The sequence below is a fragment of the Elephas maximus genome, chromosome 10, assembly GCF_024166365.1.
Source record: "Elephas maximus indicus isolate mEleMax1 chromosome 10, mEleMax1 primary haplotype, whole genome shotgun sequence".
Taxonomy (NCBI): domain Eukaryota; kingdom Metazoa; phylum Chordata; class Mammalia; order Proboscidea; family Elephantidae; genus Elephas; species Elephas maximus.
This window is the reverse complement of record NC_064828.1, coordinates 63,456,158-63,477,841: the sequence shown is the minus strand read 5'-3', so window position 1 is coordinate 63,477,841 and position 21,684 is coordinate 63,456,158. Positions and strand designations below refer to the sequence as shown.

The 21,684-nt window shown below is 38.7% G+C and overlaps 1 protein-coding gene across 4 annotated transcripts in view; it reads right to left on the bottom strand.

Annotated features, from left to right (window-relative positions):
- The window catches only part of TMX1 (thioredoxin related transmembrane protein 1), a 78,389-nt gene that overhangs the window by 46,557 nt on the left and 10,148 nt on the right, over positions 1-21,684 (bottom strand). For 2 of the 4 annotated variants that reach the window (XR_007518884.1, XM_049897938.1), the window contains exons 5-7: positions 21,369-21,414; positions 21,169-21,270; positions 20,978-21,044 (exon numbers count right to left, since the gene is read on the bottom strand). Coding sequence is in view for 2 of the 4 variants with exons in the window: in XM_049897938.1 (XP_049753895.1) it covers positions 20,978-21,044; positions 21,169-21,270; positions 21,369-21,414 (215 nt within the window). In the remaining 2 variants the exon portion in view is untranslated. Of the gene's footprint in view, positions 1-11,716; positions 11,862-13,646; positions 15,409-20,977; positions 21,045-21,168; positions 21,271-21,368; positions 21,415-21,684 lie in introns of those variants that run through there. The other 2 variants (XR_007518885.1, XM_049897937.1) reach the window with 2 other exon arrangements.

The following is a 21,684-nucleotide window of genomic DNA, read 5'->3' as shown; positions in this document are numbered from 1 at the left end:
CGGTAACTTTGCAGGATAAGACAGTACACAATACTGGGAAAGCCAGCACAACCTGTACAAGGCAAGGTCATAGTAGCTCCACAGACACATCCAAACTCCCTGAGGGACCAAACTGCTGGGCTGAGGGCTGTGGGGACCTTGGTCTCAGGGAACATCTAGCTGAACTGGCATAACAGTTATAAAGAAAATGTTGTAAATTCTACTTTGGTGAGTAGCGTCTGGGGTCTTAAAAGCCTGTGAGCAGCCATCTAGGATACTCCACTGGTCTCACCCCTTCTGGAATAAGGAAGAATGAAGAAAACTAAAGACACAAGGGAAAGACTGGTCCAAAGGACTAATGGATCACATCTACCATGGCCTCCACCAGACTAAGTCCAGTACAACTAGACACGGCTACCACCATTCACTGTTCTGATCAAAATAGAGGGTCCCTGACAGAGCTGGAGAAAAATATAGAACAAAATTCTAACTCAAAAAGAAAGAGCAGACATGCTGGCCTGACAGAGACTGGAGAAACCCTGAGAGTATGGCCCCCGGACAGCCTTTCAGCTCAGGAATGTGGCCACTCCTGAGGTTCACCCTTCAGCCAAAAATTGAACAGGCCCATGGAACAAAACAAGACTAAAGGGGTGCACCAGCCCTAGGCAGGGACTGGAAGGCAGGAGGGAACAAGAAAGCTGGTAATAGGGAACCCAGGGTTGAAAAGGGAGAGTGTTGACATGTTGTGGGATTGTTAACCAATGTCATACGACAATGTGTGTACTGTTTGATGAGAAACTAGTTTGTTCCGTAAACATTCATCTAAAGATCAATTTAAAAAAAAAGAAAAAAGAAAGCTTGCGAGCAGCCATCTAAGACACAACCATGGGTCTTTACTTGCCAGTAGCAAAACAGTAAGAAGGTAACCAAAGCTCAGAAAAGAAACAAGTCTACAAGAGCCACAACTTTGTCTACCCTGAGACCAGAAGAACTAGATGGTGCCTGGCTACCACCACTGACCATTCCGAGCAGAGTCACAATAGATGGCCCCAAACAGAATGGGAGAAAAAACGTGGAAGAGACTCAAATCCTTATTTTTTTAAAAAAAAAAAAAAAACCCAGACAAACTGGAACAGGAGAATCTATCTCCCTGAGACACCCTTTAAACCTAGAACCAAGCCTATCCCCTGAGATCACCTTTTAGCGAAAAAGCAGAGTGGCACACAAAATAAAGGATATTACCCGTAAGATGGGTGCTCTACTTAAAAACCATCTGTGTAAAACCAAAATGTCAACAATTACTCAGAGCAAAGACAAGAAGACAAGGGAGCAGGGAAACAGAACTCAAAAATAATGCTGGCACACTGTAATAAATATAATTAATGTCGCTGAACAATTTGGGAATTGTTAAATGGGAAATTAATCGATATGTAAACTTTCACCAAAAACTGAAGAAAATATTATTTAAAAAAAAAAAAGAAGAAGAATCTTTGAAGGAGTGACAGAATAAGCAGAGGGCATTCCATGGAGAGAAAACTGAAGAACCAAATCAAGTTGAGTTTCCTTTTGACACATGGAAAAGACTGACAGACACCCAGACAGCACTGCCCAAGGACTTCTTGTGTATGTGATCTCTTAAAGAAGCCCATCATTCGTCAGCAACAAAAATGATAAATGAAAGCATTTTGACATGGGAAAGCAAATATTTTAGGACTGTTTATATGAAAGGTAAGTCCCACATTTTAAAAAGGGAGGGAGGAGGGAGAGAATTCTCTTGTGGAACATCAATTATGAAATATTTGGTTTATTTATGCAAGGAACAAAAGAAAAAAAAAGACTAACAAATATAATTTCAAAATTTCAACTCAATTTGTTATTAAAAAGAAATTCATCCCTACAATTTTTAACAAAACAGCTGCCTAACAATTTATACCAATCCCAATCACATTTTCTATTTTGTACACAAACCTGTTCTCTTCATGGTAGTGTTTGTTCTTTTTTTTTTTTTTTTAATCTATTAGCTACTTCCATTAAGAAGGAAACATAGGAAATATAAATTAAGACTATAGTTAGCCAGTGCCCAAGTTCCTTACCAAAAACCAAACCGGTTGCTGCCAAGTCCAACTCATAGTGACCCTATAGGACAAAGCAGAACTGCCCCATAGGACTTCTAAGGAGTGGCTGGTAGATTTGAACTGCTGACCTTATGGTTAGCAGTCAAGCTCTTTAACCACTGTGCCACCAGGGACTGCTCTGAAAAGTCAGATGGAAATAGTCAACCACAAAGCATAGCGTGTCTTAAACCCAGTTAAAAGCCATGCAAGGTTTTAAGGATAACTGGATAACAGGGCTGGCTCTCCTGGAATGGACAGCCACTCTCAGGTGTGATAAAACACACAAACAATTTTAGAGTAAATAAAAATTATAAAAACACTGTTTGATTCAAATGAGTTTACTCTTACCACTTTCACATTTAACAGACCTGATAGGCTGACTTTTAAACTTCCAAATCCCAAACCCATAAGGCAAGTTTCCTTAGTATGTCAAATCACGTTGCTTTCATTTACCTTTTTCAGTTTCTCAAACTATGGAATGCAAGAATTTAGGAAATCTAATACATTTTTTGGAGTACTAATCTTCCCAAATAGTAAACCTCAGTTCACTAAGACCAGGACCGCCACATAGATTTATATAGTTTGTACACTGCACAAATGTGTCTGACCAAATGGGGTGCGAGGGCTGAGGAAGGCTATACCTAGAAAGTTGCAGGTGTATACATATATACACAAAACTGTACATAGCTTCAGGGAATCCTAGACCCTTTGAAGTCTAGATCACAGGTTCAGAAATCCTGCTCTATTGATGTCTATCCAAACAAATGAGGTTTGTATTTTACCATATTGATTGAGAATATGTGGCTGAATCAATCCTACCTCAGGCATAAAACTAATTACAAATGTGCCTTATCAAGGTAAAGAAAGATTTATTTTTTTCTAAGTTAATTAACTCTATTGCCCTCTGCTACAAAACATAGATTTTTATCTCAGTACTATCTTAAGAGGATAGCTCTCAAACATTTTCTCTGCTGCCCCATGAAAAGGTCACTCTCTAGCCTTTATAAATTTAATAAAGAGCAAACAGTATGGAAATTACAAGCAGAAGTCTCAACATTTGTAACTTTGTTATGTCTTTGTTATGTCTGCTTTACCTCACTGTAAAGTCTCACAATATTAGCAGAATTTCTCAATTGAGCTTATCAGTTACAATAGCTCAGAAGGGTGAAATGACACAGGAACATACCCTTAGACACATACACTCAGCTGACAGACTTAGCAAGAATCTTGGATAATAAAGGGGAAGGGCAGAAGCATCACACTTAATTTCAGGGTGCAGCTCTAAATTTAAACTCAATTCTGGGTTTGTGACATCATTACCCCTATACTTTAGGACAAAGAATGCCCCAATGTGATAGCCACATGATCTTCCACAATAAATGGTTTTTCTTAATCTCTGATTTTCTCAAAACATCACTAAAATAATAGTTAACATCTTTTTTAAAACCATAAACCCACAGTGCCAAAAAAGAACAGAAGAGCACTTCTGTTTCAAGCAATTTAATTGAGTGGAGATCTTAAGAAAAATTCCCAGGACAGATGCCTAAATGTTCTGGATAAAATATGTTTTTTTAATCTTTTAAATTCATGACTCGGCATGAAAATAGAAGCTTCTTAGAGGCTAGAAATAAAATAAAAGCTTGAATCTAGTGAAGTAGCTAAGTACAGGAGTCCCTAGGTGTTATAAAGTTAACACACACAGCTGCTAACCAAAAGGTTGGAGGTTTGAGTCCACCCAGAGGCACCTCAGAAGAAAAAAGCTTTAAATACGTCCCAGTCATTGTTCACGTATTCTCAGGATAGACTGAAGCTTTTCCTTGCCAGGGAGCTATAGCAGAAAATAATTACTTGATTTTGTGTTCCCAACTGGGGAAATTCAAGCCTTTCTCTCTAATGGCAGGAGCATCAATTTTTCTGGGACTGCAATTAAAGAACTTTGCAATGCCCTGCAACTTACTCAAAAACTTCACTATCCGTATTGCCCCCATTCTTCAGGAAAAGTAAAAACAAATGGAATCCTGAAACTCAATTTAGCAAATCTCTCAGAGACTCTCCAAGTTCCATGGTCTAGGATATTCCCATTGGCCTTAATGACTCCTTTATGGGTTATCCTCTCTTGACTTATGAGTAACAGGCCAGCCCAGGCATCTAGGAAACACACTACCTCAAGCAAACATGGCCAAATATTCAAGGGGCTCATGCAATAACTCAGTTTTATCAGCAACAGATATGAACAGTCTTTGCTCAACATCCTCCTAAACAAACTCTGTACAACCTAAAAACCAAAGACTTGGTTTTCTGAAAGAGACATTAAAGACAGACAGCCCTCAAACCCCAAAAGAAAATATCTTATTAGGTATTGCTAACAACTAGCTCTGCAGTGAAACTCCAAGGAGTTGATCCTTGGATTCATGCCTCTCAATAAAAGAGGTATAAATCATCTTTGAATCACTAGAAGATGTCTGCAGTGATTAAAGACCTCCAGCTGAGGGTTCTTCTAAATCTACCAGAAAGTCTTCAAGTGATAGCCCCCAACTAAAAACCTCTTAACCAAGTAGTCCAATCAAGTGAGGTGGAGCTTCCATCGGTGAGCCATAAAATAAGACCACGGGTTGTCATCATGCTTTAATCTGCATTCTTTTGTTCTTTGTTTTCCTATCTGCTTTCCTCTTTTCTGACTTAATGTTACCTTTAACTATGTTACCTATAAAGTCTCTGTTTTCTACTACTTTTTGTATCTTTAGCCATTCTTTGGTATGAGTCTAATATCTGGATACAATTTACCTATGAACTGGCTGGCTAAAGCATACAGCCAAACTGACTGTTGGGACTGTACACATTTTCGTTTCGGAGGAGCCACCCAATTTCCCATGGCTTCATTTAATAAATACTGACTTATTATTCCTGGTAATAAACCACATAGATTTTCTCAATAACCCTTTAAAAAAATCCTTTCTTGTCAAGTTGATTCTAACTCATAGTAACTCTATAGGACAGAGTAGAACTACTCCATAGGGTTTGCAAGGCTGTAATCTTTACAGACAGGAGAAAGATGTAGCAGTCTGCTTCTGTAAAGATTACAGCCTTGAAAGCCCTATGGGGCAGTTCTACTCTGGGCTATAGGGTCACTATGAGTCAGAATTGACTCATCGGCAACGGGTTTTTGGTTAAGCTTTATGGGAGCAGATTGCCATGTCTTTTTCCCACAGAGTGGCTGATGGGTTTAAACCACTGACCTTTCAGTTAGCAGCTGAGAGCTTAACCACTGTACGACCAGGGCTCCTTTGATTTTCAGGGTAACTAGACTTAATCATTATGTGACTTCTTAGATGGCAAACAACGTAATAGGCTAGATGGGCAGAAATATAAAATCTTCCATCATATCACATCTAGAAAGAAGGTTCCTGTCTCCAACAAAACCATACTCGGGACATTTTATAGGAGCTAGCTTTTCTGTCTGAGCTTTCACAGATACAGAGCTTGAGGGAACTAGAAAAAAAGATGGTACCTATTTGGAGACTGCCTCACTGTGTCCAGTTTTATAGGTAAACACATTACTTCTCTTTTGTTTTAGATCTACCTAATTAACGGTCTTGATACTATAAGTGGCACCAAATCATTACAAATCATTTGACAACCCTACAGAGATATTTTGACCAAAAACAGGTCACTGGGTGGTCATCAGTGACAGGTATTGGATTTGTGACACAAATGTTTATTGCAAACTAGGCAGGAGTTTGTTAACCTGGTAAACTGATGCCTGCCCTCTGCTGAGTCCCTGAGATCAACCTGAGTCCATTTTGATTCATAAGTTTCCCCTCCTGGAAAAAGACTGGATAACTTAAAGGAGAAAAACAGGGCCTTGATTTGAGAACTGAAACTCCCTAACTCAAGGAAATTTCTATATTGCTCTTTTCTCCTCAAGCCTCTTCACTTCATTAGAGGCCTAGAATTAGGTAAAGTCTACATGCTATGTTTCAGAGAAAAGCAGGAGAGTTAGACAATGGCACCAAGGCTATAGATAGCCTGAGCAGTTCTTGAAATTGAACAGAATAACAGTCCCATTAGATATAATGCTGGCGTCTTGAGAGGGAGCAGGTGTTGTTTTAGGGGAAGAATAGTGTGCTTGCATCTCTACAGCCCTCTCTGGCATCTTTAATATTACTAAAGAGATCTGATAAGCTAACAAAGAAATCATAAAATTAGGTAATGTGGCTAATAACCCTATATTTGCTACTGTGAGCTTGTCACATTAGAGATGAAATCTGTTTTTTGGCTTCATTTGGTCACTCTTGGCTCATGGCTTAAAAGACGACTCCAAATTGTGATTATAATCTTTCTCCTGGTACTTGCTACAGGGCTCAGATGGGTGATCCCAAGTTTTTAATGCTGTTGTGCAATTGCTGTCCCATCACCTGATTAAACAAGTGATCATCCAACAAAAAGGACAGAAAAACCTAACACATACGGAGGCTGAAACAACCATCTGGGTAACTGGATACATGATCATGATACCAAGATCTGGACGGATCACATCCCCAGCTGTGAATCCTTTATCTCAAGCTGGAGAATGACAATAAGGGGGGACACTGAGAAGTGAAACTATTTGCAACCACACAGCTTACTCTCAAGATTTACAACTTTACTATTTGTCTTCATTCACATGGCATCAATATTCTAGGAAACTCTTGCTCAAGAAGCTAAACCTTATTGTTCAATTTGGGAATGTCCCCAACATTCATTTATTTCAGCATTTTCCAGTTACCTTTGATTCCGACTCATGGCGACCCCGTGTGTGTCAGAGTAGAACTGCGCTCCGTAGTGTTTTCCATGGCTGATTTTTCAGAAGTAGATGACTAGGCTTTTCTTCTGAGAGCCTCTGGGTGGACTCAAACCTCCAACCTTTCCGCTGGCAGCAGAATGCGTTAACTGTTTGCACCATCCAGGGACTTCTATCTTAATACCACACTGTCTTAGTCATCTAGTGCTGCCATAACAGAAATACCACAAGTGGATGGCTTTAACAGAGAAATTTATTTTCTCACAGTCTAATAGGTTACAAGTCCAAATTCAAGGTGTCAGCTCCAGGGGAAGGCTTTCTCTCTGTCAGCTCTGGAAGAAGGTCCTTGTCCTCAATCTTCCCATGGTCGAGGAGCTTCTAAGGCACAGGGACCCCTGGCCCAAAGGACATGCCCTGCTCCTAGTGCTGCTTTCTTGGTGTTATGAGGTCCCCTACTCTCTGCTAGCTTCCCTTTCCTTTTACCTCTTGAGAGATAAAAGGTGGTGCAGGCCACACCCTAAGAAAACTACATTGGATCAGGGAGGTGACCTGGGTAAGAGCATTGTTACAATCCCACCCTAGTCCTTTTAACCACAGGCAAAGATTATGATTTATAACACATAGGAAAATCACAAAATGGAGGACAACCACACGGCCAAACCAAACTGATATGTTTTTGGGGGGGCATAATTCAATCCATGACATTCCACCCTTTGGCCCCCCAAAATCACATCCTTGCAACAAAGCAAAACATTTTCACCCCATCATATCACAGCAAAAGTCTTAACTCCAAGTCCCAAATCCAAAAACTCCTTTTCATCTGTGAAATCTAGAATACAAGGTATCTGCTTCCAAGAGTACAATGGTAGAACAGGCACAAGCTAGACATTTCCATTACGAATGGAAGAAACTGGAGGGAAAGAAGACGTAACAGGCACCAAGCAAGTCAGCAGAACACATTACATTAGCCCTCAAAGCTTTGAAAATAATCCACTGTTCTCTGAGACAATTTACACAATAACACTGCCCTCCAGCCTCTAGGTATTGGCCACACCTTCCAGATTCTGAGCGGAGGCCCCTCTGCTCTGGGCTTCAGCTCCGCCTTCCAGGTCCACTGGGACAGCAACTCTGCTCCCTAGGCTTTAGGCACACCATTTTCCTAGTCCATCTGAGTGGCAGCTCCACCCTTAGAAACACCAGAGGCCATGGCTCCACCCTTTAAAACCCCTGAGGCCATGGCCATACCTTTTGAGACTGAGACAGCTCGGCTTCTTGTATTGTCTCTTCAGCTTCCTCTTACTGGTTTCTTGGCTTCTTGGCTCCTCAGGCCTCATGCCCGCATCTGCCCTGCTGGGGCAAGTGTTCCAAAGCTCTGTAGCAACTCCGATAAGTGCGCTGAGGCACCTCACTCCTCCAGGAAGCTCCTGCACACTGGCACTCAGCTCTCTGGCTCCATGGGTCGGCAAGCTTAGCTCCACCAATAAGTGCCCAGAGGCACTCCACTCCGGAAGCCTCCGACGCACAGGCGCTCAGCTCTCATTCCTGAGTCAACTCCAGCGCTGTCTTGCACTGGTCTCCTGGTTCTGCTGCTGCTAGTTCTCTGCTGTTACAGCTTCTCTGCTACTGCAGGTTCTCTGCTGCACTGGTCCTTTGCCACTGTCACAACTCTATCCATGCAGTTTCAAAGCTGCTTCCACATTTTAGGTATCTTAGAGCAGCACCCCACTCTCTCCGTACCAAATTCTGTCTTAGTCACCTAGTGCTGCCACAACAGAAATACCACAAGTGGATGACTTCAACAAAGAGAAATTTATTTTCTCAGTCTAGTAGCTTACAAGTCCAAATTCCGACTTGTAAGCTCCTGGGCGTGAGCTTCAGGTGAAGGCTTTCTCTGTCGGCTCTGGAAGAAGGTCCTTGTCCTCAATCTTCCTATAGTCAAGGAGCTTCTGAGGTGCAGGGACCCTGGGCCCAAAAGACACGCTCTGCTCCCAGTGCTGCTTTCTTGGTAGTATGAGGTCCCCCACTCTCTGCTAGCTTCCCTCTCATCTCTTGATAAAAGGTGGTACAGGCCACACCCTAGGGAAACTCCCTTTACATTGGTTCAGGGAGGTGACCTGGGTAAGGGTGGTGTCACAATCCCACCCTAATCCTTTTAATCACAGGCAAAGATTATCATTTATAACATGTAGGAAATCACGAAACGGAGGACAACCACACACGGCCAAACCAAACTGATATGTTTTTGGGGGAACATAATTCAATCCATGACACACACTAAAAAACAAAAACACATGCATCAGTCGTCCCTCTGTATCCATGGGGGATTGGTTCCAGGACACCTCGCTGACGCCAAAATCTCCCGATGTTCAAATCCCTTATATAAAGTGGTGTAGTATTTGCATATAACCTACGCACATCCTCTACGCTTTAAATCATCTCTAGATTACTCCTAATACCAAATACAACACAAATGCCATGTAAACAGTTGTTTCATCAAAACTAAGGTCTTGCTCTGGAGGCAATCCTTCTGTAGTTTTTTGAGCTCTTCTGGGAACGCCGATTGCTGCCTGGGCATCAGCAATGTCGATTCTCCTGTGATCTTACAGTTCTGGAGGCTGTAGCACTTTACATAGCCAGCCATCCCTTACTAGACTGAAATTTGCCCCAAATTTGCCCAGTTATAAACAATTTCCCAAATCAAAAGACCCGTCTTAAACCAGACTCAAAATAACTTTTTTGCTCTTCCCACTACCAACAACAAAGTGTTTTATAACTTTTTATAACATAAATCCACGGGGATCAGGGGATACACATTATTAGTCAAATAAAATGGAAAATAAAATATTCTATTAAAAGTTGTTTTTTGTAAAGTTGGGTAACTGGCACAATCAGGGCTTTGGGAGTCTACCTTAAGATCAGTGGTGAACAAAGCTAAAATAGATACATTTGGCAAATGTTTAAAAAGCTGCCATAGTGCCCAGATTGTAACATGAAACATAGGAAATTACTTGGATGCTTCCCCTTGCTACTATGAATTTTAAACCTCAGTGGATCCAACTGGTCTTTCTATTCCTTAGTCAGTGCCAAGCATCAGATTCAATCTGATCTCCCCACATGAAAGAGGAGAAAATGTCACTGATGCAACTAAAATCCAAAAGTATTCATTCCCCTTGATGATTCTGTCTTTTCTCAACACAAAATAATGAGATTACTAAATGCAGGGGTTCCAGAGTAATAGAAACTATCACCCGGTCAGTCTCCTGTAAAACAATAGCCCTTTTGGATTGACTTTGGCCCTCCATAACAATGCAAACAGGGCATTTAATTTTACAGTTATATACCTAACACGGCTGCCAATAACATCACTCAGAGAAAACCCTGTGAAGTAGGAAATGAATTGTGAGGAGGCCTCAGTTCTTATTTTCCATCTGCCTTTAATGAACTGTCCAATGAGACTTCAGTTTACTTACTTTGGAGGAGATAAGTGGTTCCCGGTCATTTTGTGGTCCAGTAAAATTCTCCCCTAAATTCTGGATAACCACAAAGATCATCGACTCTTAAAAATCTCCCCATGTTGTTCATTTTAAAAATGTTAACAAATAGAAGAATATAATCTCAAAATAAGAGACAGCCTTAAACAAAAACTCACCATATTATCCTGTTTTTGTGTACCAGTAATTGTTTCTTCAAGTTCATACTTAAGGGTGAGAATAAGTAGTACATCATTTTGTGGAGTTTGTATACCCTCAGATTAAAAATCAGTCTGAAGGTTGCGGTTGCTTAACAGCCTGGACTCATATATAAACACAGAACCAAGCTAAAAATTTTCATATGCAATATATTTCTAAAACTTGCCAAGTAATTTGGCTTCTCCAGCAATGATGTCAAAGTATGCTTTACTGACAAGAAAGTTGTCAGTAAATTCTATCAAAAAGTGATCACAGGTTTGCAAAGTAATACTTCAAAAATGGCTTAAGTGATAATGCAAATTAGTCTACTAGGCTGCAAGATTATTCCACCGAAATTTATTTCCATAAACATTAGGTTAGGAAACATTCCAGAGGGCATAAACATACCTTCTTCCCTTCTTCCTTCTCAAGAGAGACAAAATGGCAAAATAATTATTTCTTTAAAAAAAAAAAAAAAAACCCAGTGCCATCGAGTTGATTCCAACTCATAGCGACCCTATGCGACAGAGTAGAACTCCCTCATAGAGTTTCCAAGGAGCGCCTGGCGGATTCAAACTGCCAACCCTTTGGTTAGCAGCTGTAGCACTTAACCACTACGCCATGAGGGTTTCCACCTTCAAACTTGCACTGTTCTCTACCCCTCAGTAGACTCCAGTTACTAAAATGATACATAGGAATTTGCTCCGAATAGGACAAAAAAGCCAAATAAGGCTCTTTTAGACTCAAAGCCTGATTCCACACTACTGGTAAGTGGCTAAACCTGAACCCAACATGCACTCTTTTTAGCTTCCAGGATATTTTCATCATTAATGCTTACAGATCATAACATTAAGTATAATAAATTGAGTGATAATAGTTCCCTAAAAGGAAAACTCCTACCCTTTCATTACCAAGTTTAAAGTACATGTCCGATTAACTCAGGAATTAGTTTCAACCACATATATACAGGTGATTTCTTCCTCCTGATTGGAATGTCACAGTGAGAAGCCATTGTTTAAGTGAGCATGCTCAGATAATGAAATAGACATAGAACTGAGCTAAGATAAATTAAGATACTATTGTTCACCAAGAGCAGAAAGGTGTCAGCCATGTTCATACTTTGGTTTCAAGTAACTGAAAAGCTTTACTCAGAAAGATTATGTATGGAAAATTACCTCAAAGAGCAAGAGGTCCAGACGTTGGCTGTGGTAAATCAAGGTTCTCTAGCTTGCTTTTCTGAGATTCTCTTGGCTCTGCCCTCCTGTTTACTGGTTTCATCCTCAGGCTGTGGGATGGCCACAAAATCCTAGGCATTATATCCTGATAATGGCAAAATCCAGAAGCAAACTGCCTGTTGAATCTCATTTTTAAGGAAGGAGGTATTACCCAGAAATTCCAAAATCTCACTGGCTCAAATTGTCCATTGACCATGTCAATTGCTGACAAGAAAAACTGAATTACCATGTAACTTAATAATCAAAACTCACCCCCACTCAGTGAATGTAGCTATTATGCCCAGGAGATCATCACTAAAACTTTTTTCAGCCTTGCCCAAGATCAAGTATTTAGGCAACATGTGGTAGAATGCTGTGCTTTCCATTGCAGTGATAATATAACAATCCATAGTGGGGGAACTGAATGGCTATTTGGGGGAAATGGGAGAGGTATAGGGTCGTTATGATTTGGAGTCCTGGTGGAGCAGTGGTTATGAGCCACAACTGCTAACCAAAAGGCTGGCAGTTTGAATCCACCAGTCGCTTATTGGAAACCCTCTGAGGCAGTTCTACTCTGTCCTGTAATAGGGTCTCTGTGAGACTCAATGACACAGGTTTGGGTTTTGTTTTTTTTTTAGTGGGGGGTGGGAGGCATAAGAATGCTACTGGTACTGCACCTTAACCCAGCCACCCACACCTTATTCCCTCCTAAATTAGTTGTAGCTAAGCTGCTGTGCTGAGCCCCTTCAGTCAATAATGAAAACCAAAAGATGATCACTTATAGTTTCCACGAGCCTCTGGTATGTTGTTGCCATTGAGTCGACTCCAACTCACGGAGACCCCATGTGTTGCAGAATAATACTGCACTCTGTAAGTTTGTCATGTCTGTGATCTTTCAAAAGCAGAATGCCAGGCCTTTCTTCCAAGGTACCTCTGGTTGAATATGAATGGCCAATCTTTCGGTTAGTAGCCAGGGTTTAAAAGCCCACGTTTTACCACCCAAGGACTCCTGTGTCCTTATGAGGCCCCTGGGTGGTGCAAATGGTTTGTGCCCTTGTCACTATGAGTCAGAATCGACTTGATGGCACTGGGTTTTTGGTTTTAAGGTTGGCAGTTCTAACCAATCCCACAGCTCCAAAGGCCTGGCAATCTGCTTTCATAAATATTACAGCCAAGAAAACCCTATGGAGTTCTAGTCTGTAACACAGGATTACCATGAGTCGGAATCAACTTAATGGCAACAACAGGTTTAGTTTTTACTTGTCCTTATAAAACCTCTTCTAGTTCTCTTACTAGTCTAGAGAAGCAGGTATAACATTTTCCCAGTTTTCAGGGCTCTGGAGACCAATCCCTGACTTCACTGGCTTACACAAAAATCCCAGAAATGAACAGGAAAGTTAATCAGAAAAGGAACATGGCTGAATTCTCTTTAACATCTTTTAAATTTAAGTAACCTGTTCTTAAATGTTCTACAAAACAAACAGAAAACAAATGCAAGCACGTGTAGGTACTTCCCCACGTTGCCCACTCAGCTGTCTAACGACAATCCTGAAGAACTGTGAGATCACATGTTTTTGAGTTATCAAGACTCAACCTGCTCAGCCCACTTTTTTCTGTATGTATAGTATTTTCTAATTACTAAAAAGCTTGAAATTCACTATGTCATCTATTAGTGTAAATTAATATAAAAACAGAATAGTTGATTTTTGAGCACTATTTTCCTCATTCACCTAATGGAAAAAGATGTATGTTTGAATCTAGCCTTTTGACTACACATATCAAGCAAATATACAGTGGCAGAAAACCACTCATTCGAACATTTAAATACAAAGCAATTAAGCATAGTTTTCATATGCAACTAGAAATCACACTGGTCTTCAGTTTTAAGTGCTTTAAAAAGTTTATTTCGTGCTTAGAATATTTTTCTAAAGCATTACAAAACTATACATCCAGACTCTTCAATGATAGAATATTTAACATTCTAGAGAAGGCTTGAAAGAAAACAGCCGTACGTTATGATGCTATAAATCTAGCGAATTCACACTGCAGCAGAACCTGGAAGAAAGGGAGCATTACAAAAACCATCTATCACAATGAACAGGTGATTCATTCTGAATATTTATGGTTTCCCCCTGCTTGTGGCTAATAGTCCCTCCACTGCCCTCCCCTTCTTTCCTGTAAGTGAAAAACTCTGTGTTCTATTTCTTTACAAAATAAAAATACATTTAATGTTCCATCCTGCCGATTTCCACCTGTCAAACACCACACATTTTAAGTCAAGAAAGCACAGCAGAAGATAGAGTTCATCTTTCCAAGAACATGTTATGATTTAAAAACATCAAGCATACATTGACTTGGTAAAATCAATTAGGAACTTCCTGTATATGAGGACAAAAATACATTGAAAACACGTATTTTGTTCCTGAGTAGAATGCAAACTTTGTCTTTTATCAAATTAAGCTTCTGTGAGCTTTTGAAATATAAGGCTTTTATATAACACCAAATAAAAATCAGGAATGTTCAACTTCACATCCAAAAAAGAAAAAAAAAAGTTCAAGTAGAGGTTCAACAAAAATAAATGTAGAATCAGAGATGAGTGGCCAAAATTTTAAATATTTTGTAGATAGCTCTTCAATTTTAAAGATCCCTCAGTAAACTTTATCAGTTTGAAACAAGACCAAAAAGCACTATTTACCAAAACATGGAAAAATTTCCAGACAATTACCATCTGATTTGGAAAATTAAAAAAGTAACCCAAGGCGAATAGGAAAAATACAAACCATACACTGAACGGAGGGGAGGCAAAAGAGGCAATCATCGACCTTTAAAGGAATCAGGACATCATCAAGGACTTGTAAAAGTTGCCTAAATCAGTAGCATATCCTGTATTATCAACATATGTAGAAAACTGTAATTAAAGATAGTTTTTATTAGTTGTGTAATCTAAAAATAAGAGGAAAATTTGGACTATATCTCTAAAAAGACCAAAGAGCTGTCACTGAAATATACAATTCTTGAGAATATGGGCAAAATTCCCATCTATGGGAAATATGTTTTTTTTCACACAGTGAAACTGAGAAAAATCATATCAAATGAGAAATCTTTCTCTCTAAAGTAAATTCGTTACTACCTCTTCTTAAATACCTCAAAAATGCAATACTTGGAAAATGTAAATTCTCAACTCAGACTTCAAACAAGTTCTTATTCAACAAACATACCGAAATTTTATTGCTTGGCACCAGATTTTTCAAAGGTTAAAGAACTACTTAAACCAACATGCTGTTCGTAAATCATATTTCAAACATTTATACCTAGTGCTACTTTTATTTTCTGAAGGTAGCCTGCTCAATCTAATGACAATCTGGAATGAACCCTGCAACGTACAAGGAAGTCACAGTTCACTCCAAACCAAAAGAAACTTTCAATCTTCTGTTTTTGTCAAAATCATAATATTAAGATATTTATAAAAATTAACTAGGATTTCTCCGTGGCCGACGAAGGACCCACAGAACGCTGTCTTATGGCATTCTGTGCAAAGTCTTTGTTTGTTCCTTCTTTACTTGCAGCTTCTTCTTCAGACATATCTTCTTCATCAGTCTCTTGTTCCTCCTCCACTTTTTTCAAAGGTTGAGAAGATTCTGATAATAATTTTTCTTAAAGATAAAGACAAAAATGTGTTTTTCTTGACATACTAGGCTCGCTTTAGAATCAAATCAAGATATATTCACAATGCAATAATGATTCCTATGTCCATGAATTGCTTTGGCAGGTTATCGTATATTAGGATTTCTAAAAAGCAGATGCTGTAAAAATAAAAACTGGTTTACAAGATCCATTCTACTTACCAAATTTATTCTAATTATCCACCTATTTATAAAGTGAACTGAAATTAATGAACTACAATTAATGCTGTTAATATATAAGTGTAAGAAAATACACTGCATTACATATAACTACTTTATATTAATTTGCTATTAAACCTTTTAGTTTGGTAGAGAAATAAACTTCAACACCACCCCTGTTTTAATTCCCAGGAGAATAGGTATCATTTATGGTTGAAGGCTGTAAACATGTCCATGTATTTTTCAACTGGTTTCAAGAACTTCTGCTTCCCCTCCCCCACATATATAAATTTCTTAAAGTGTAAGTAGAATAAATTGTACAAGTCTTAAGTATACAGCTCAATGAATTTTTAAACATGTATATATGCCCTTTATTTTTTATAGGACCTACTGCTAATTAAGTTTACAGCGCATCATGTTGAGACATGTAAGACAGAATTGGGCCAAGCTTTATCTGTTCAATGATCCCAGACTGCCCCTACTCCAACAATCCAGTAGAATTGGGGACGGTGCAATAAAGTGACAATGAAAAGAGATCACTGCATGGTAGACAATCTGTTGTTTGGTCTGCCTAGCATCCCTCTTTCTGTTGGATTAACAGGCCTTCCCCTATTCCCCATCACATGTATTCTGGTGAATGCTATGGGTTACAGCAGTGATTCTTGGCAGGGGGCAACCCACCTGGCAATGTCAGAATAAATTTCTGGTTGTCAGACTTTAGGTATATAGTGGGATGCTGCTGAATATCCTATAACGTACAAGACATTCTCTCACAATAAAGAATTATCCTGTCCAAATTGTCAGTAATTCTACTGAGGTCAGAAAACCTTGGTTACAGTGACTGATCCAAGATACAAGCTCAAGCTAAGTCAACTAGAATTTCTCCAAAAGATAAGGAGAAAGTGGGTGGGCTTTTTACTCTAGGAATGACTGCTTCGGCTTTCCACCATCATCTTATGCTACTGACTCAAGACAGCCAAGCTGAGAATGAACCCAGGCAGAGGTATGGAGTCTGAGCAGTTCAGAAACACATAGCATCTTGACAACATCATTTGAGTCCCAGGATCCAGACAAATCTGTCCTCAAACTTCCTTGCTGTATGAACCAATACATTCCTATCTTGCATAAGGCCACAGGTGGGTTTCTTTCTCTGCAGTACAACAACAAAAAAAATACACATTCTGGAAAACAATTCAAATCAGGTGGCCTCTTTTAAAAGGGACACTAGTGCATTAAAGTATGGATTAATATCTATCAGTGTGTCATTAAAGGACAATAAATTACATAACCATCTGAGTAGTGAATGCTTCCTGGGTGCTTACTATGGGTCACCAGGATAATGTGAGCATTACATACTTACAAGCTTCATAATGATCTAACGGGGCAAGTATAATTACTTCCATGTCTCAAGAGGAAACAGACTTAGAGAGGTTGTAACAGACACTTTTGTCACACTCCTGTTAAATGGCAGAGCTGAGATGCTCCATCGGATCCCTCTAGCTCAAAGACCACGTGCTGCCTTTTTGAATAACATGGGTAGGCATTCAGAAAGTCATTAATTTATGCCTTTCAGTCTCTCCAATTCAGGTATTTAAAGATACAAGTTTCTTTAATGAACTTTTACAAGAAAAACTGAGTGGCATATCTTTACACATACAAAATACACCTTATCCATTTTTTCTCAAGAACAACACAACACTCCCCTGCTCATTATTTTCATAGGTGCACTATGCCAGTATTTTTTAACATGTTGCTGATTTCAATTTCATTTTTTTTCCTAGCAGATTTATTGTTAAGTAAAATTGATCTCAAAGAAACTTCATTTAAAAGGTAGGTATTTTCCTAAACCAAGCGCAACCAATGGTGAAGTGAACGGGCTCATATTGGAAATGGGACGTCATGTTGAAACCAAAGAGTATGAATGTACAAACAGCTAGAAATTAATAAGTGAGAAATGATCCTAGGCCTGAAACTACAAGAACAAGATGTTTATATTTTATTGCTTTCGCAAATCTTAAAATAAGCATAATTTTTGATAATCAGTGTCTTTGGAATAACAAATATCACCAGAAGAAATTGTGTTTTCACCTTAAAACAGCCTCTTTTAGTGTATTCATTATCATCATTACTCGTTCTTATTCCTTTTCACGAACTCAGAAATACAGGTGAAACCTGCCTTGAAATCTGGAACTCCCTATTTTATTTGCCAGAAGCTTCGCTTTGATCTGAATTTTGACAGTACAGACAGTTTGATTTTCTTCCCTTCAAGAAATAATCTGCTCTTTCAAGTCTTTCTCCCACTCAGGCCATCTTGCTTTGAGCCCATAACATGTGCGTTTTCGCGGATTCATTTTCTCCAGCTCCTTTTTCTCCTTTCTTCATTCCCGAATGACCAACTCTCCAACATCAAACTCTCTGGCTGCCACTCTGCTGCTGTTTTTTTCTGCCCTGGCAACAACTTTCAGTTTAAAGTCTGCAGTGTAGGACTTGCACTTAATTCCTGCCATGATCCTAAAAGTTTCTAAGATTTAGATTTATAAACTGAAGAAATGTGCACAATATTATTGATAACTGGCTGGTTCTAGCAAACAGATCACAAAATTCAAATGTGAGGTGTACAAGAAGCAAGACTCTTTATATGCTCACTAAGGTGACTTATGATCATTGATCATTGATTAAAGACATTGGCACTAATAAGATACAATGAGACTACGAAATAAGCAGACCTGACATAGCTTAACGGTTTCACTTTAGATGATCTGATAAGGTTTTCACATTCAACTGTTGAGCCAAGAACAATCATGTATCAGAGTTCTGGAAGATAACTGATAATTATGTCAATGCAGACTGCACTGAGATTCCTATTGCTAGCTACCCAATGCCATTATATACCAGTGCAGGCTTCCGACTGATAGCACATGATGTACTGACAGGCTTCAGGAAGTTTAAGGTTCCAACTGATGACTCAAACGAAAGCAACGGGGATACAATTATCAACTTAAATTAATAGAAACAAACACACATATTTATTTCATTGCTTAGTTTTCTACTACCAGGGTACTACCAAACTCAATCCATGACTTGACCATGGCTAAACTTTTATTATACAAGTATGATCAAAAGTAAAATTTTTGGACTATTTAATGAGAGTGAATGAGGCCAAAATTCACATCTAGAAATGTCACAAGACATGTGCAGTATATGCACAGGCGCCTATGGCAGAACTTTACATAATTTTGTCATTTCCACCCGTTATGTGTGTGTTATTTACATGAGCATACTATTTGCAGAAAAATACAGTACTCTGGCATTAAAATACAGTACTCTGGCATTAGCTAATCACTTTTTAAAAACTGAATTTTCTTGTAAATTGCTAAAAGCAGTATCTTCTCTGGATGCTTCCCTAGATGCATCTCTTAAAAAGAGTTACTTAAGTTGTACCTATTGACTGTTGCTAGCTTCCTAAATGGACAACACTTAACTCCCTCTAAGTACGCCAGTTAAATATCCAATAGACATAAGCCCACCAGAGTCAGTATTCTTTCAAGAAGATTGCATGGTCAACAACAAAGGGCTAGGGCCTGTAGATTTTCTTACTGGTAAACATTTTCTATAAGACAGTGGTTCTCAAAATGTAGTCCTCAGACCAGCCAGTATCAACTTCACCTAGGAATTTGTTAGAAATGCGAATGATTAGCCCCACCACAGACCTTCTGAATCAGAAACTCAGGGGTAGGACCAGCAGTCCACTTTAATACTCACCAGATGATTCTGATGCATTTTCAAGCTTGAGAACCACTGCTCTAAGAGGTAAAGCTCGGGCTCTAACATGTAAGTCCTCAGATATAGAAATCAACCTATGCATACTCCCAAAAACTCTTGGCAGATGACTCTGACAGAGGTGTGAAGAGAATCTTTAACAGCGCCAATAATGATTCGGTCTACATCTCACAGTTGTCAGCATGGACTTTGGTATATTTATGGGATCCAAAGCCAGGTGCTGCCTGATCACATCCTGTCAAAGGCAGAAAATTTTCGAAACCCAGAAAAGTATGGCAATCCTATCAAGTTCTGGCTCTCACAGGTTTCACTGTATTTATTTCACTTCAAAAACTTTAAACCTAGCAACGAATTTGTCCACAAGTAATCTGTCTTTTTTTCCTACGAGTGAGAGGTGCCCGATGGATAAAATAATTCCCTCCTCTAAACACGTCAAAGAAGCCCTGGGCGGTGAAGCGGTTAAACACTCAGCTGCTAAATGAAACGTCGGCAGTTCAAACCTATCAGCTGCTCTGTGGGAGAAAGTTGTGGCATTTTGCTTCAGTGAAGACTGGAAACCCTATGGGGAAGTTCTACCCTGTCCTATAGGGTTACTATCAGTCAGAATGGACTCGATGGCAACAGTTTTTATACATGTCAAGTATCAATACAACTATTTAGGAAATGAACAGACAAACTATCAGTCATTCAGTGCACAAGGTACACTGTAAATGAAATCTTATTTGAGCCATAACCAATACTTTCCTGATTTTATTTCAGAAGTTTTGACCTCAATAGATCCTAAGTCAAGAAGGCAGCTTAATGGAAGAAATGTCAGTCCACAAGTCTGATTAGGGTCTACTCTCAGCTCTGTCGCTTTGGTGTGACTTTAATGGAAATGCTTCATCTGTCTAAGCCTTAGTTTCCTCAACCACAAACTGGGAATAGTATATTACCTATGCAGTCTACTTTAGAGAGCAAATGACAACAGGATGAGGGAAAAATACGTGAACGTTCTTTACAAACTGCAAAGATGAGGGCTTCCATAACATTATACTTTCAAAATTAAAAAACAAATGACTGGTAGGTAATTATAATAAGTCAGACAGCAATAATTGCTTCTAATTACATGAACTTATTTTAAAATACAGTGTCAATGTTAACCTTCAATCAGCTACAGGAATTTTGTCCCAATATCCTACCAAAAAAGAAAAAAAACCCCAGAATTGGCTGGCACACAAATAATCATCATCAAATGTGGTCACTGTAGTAATGAATAACTTCAAAGAAAAGTATATTCAAGTGGATCCATGAATATAAAAATTTCAAATAAAATGGTATCAGATCAATGTTATTAAATGTCTACAAGTTATATGCAATGTTAAATTTTTCCATATTATAACAGTCAAAAAATTAACAATGTCCAAAATCCACTGGGTTAGCATTCTCACATGAAATATGTACCTCCCTCCCCCTTTTTCTATGGCATAGCTGATACAGAGACCAACACTCCGTATTTAGGAACTTAAGCTGGGAGGGCAACCTATTATACGTATGATTGCCTTTACAGAAATGAATGGGATTACAGTGAATAAAAATAAACATTTTAAAATATACTTACTTGAAGGGTATGGTTGCGGTCTGCGCCTTTTTGAAGGACAAAGGCAATCTGCCACAAATATCATACACTGCAAAAATAAACACTGTAAGAAATCTAAACATATACTATGATACAGCTATTGCAATTATATCAAATTATCAAATTCGTAAAAATTCTATTTTTCCCTAATACTCTGAAAATGAAGTACTTACAAGTCCCAAAAAGAGTCCTGAAAGCAGGGTTGCTAAAGCAAAAACTGTGTATGATCCCCACACTGGTAATCCAAGGTCTTCAGTAAAATAGTTATGGCAAGCCTAAAATCAGAAGAAAAAATAAAATAAAAACCAGTAATGTAAAAAAAGTAACAGAGTTTCAAAAATGTTTAAAATAGAAATAAAAATTTAGCCCATACCCTGATCCACATAGATAGCTGAAAGAGTGCTGACATACTACTCATCCTGAAATAAGAGAGAGATGATTGGAAAACTGAATAAAATATCTAAGTCTGAAATACAATGTATGTGGATATCTATATGTCTATTCTATTTTACACTTTATTATTTCCCCAATACAACAGATTTTAAGGTTAGTCTTAAGACTAGTGATATATCACTGATTTCATAACTGTAATAAAAAAATGCTTATTAATGAAGTTACTGTTTCTGAATTACCACCGTGCAACTTCATTGTAAATAAATTTTTTTTTTCCTATTGTTCTGATATTAACC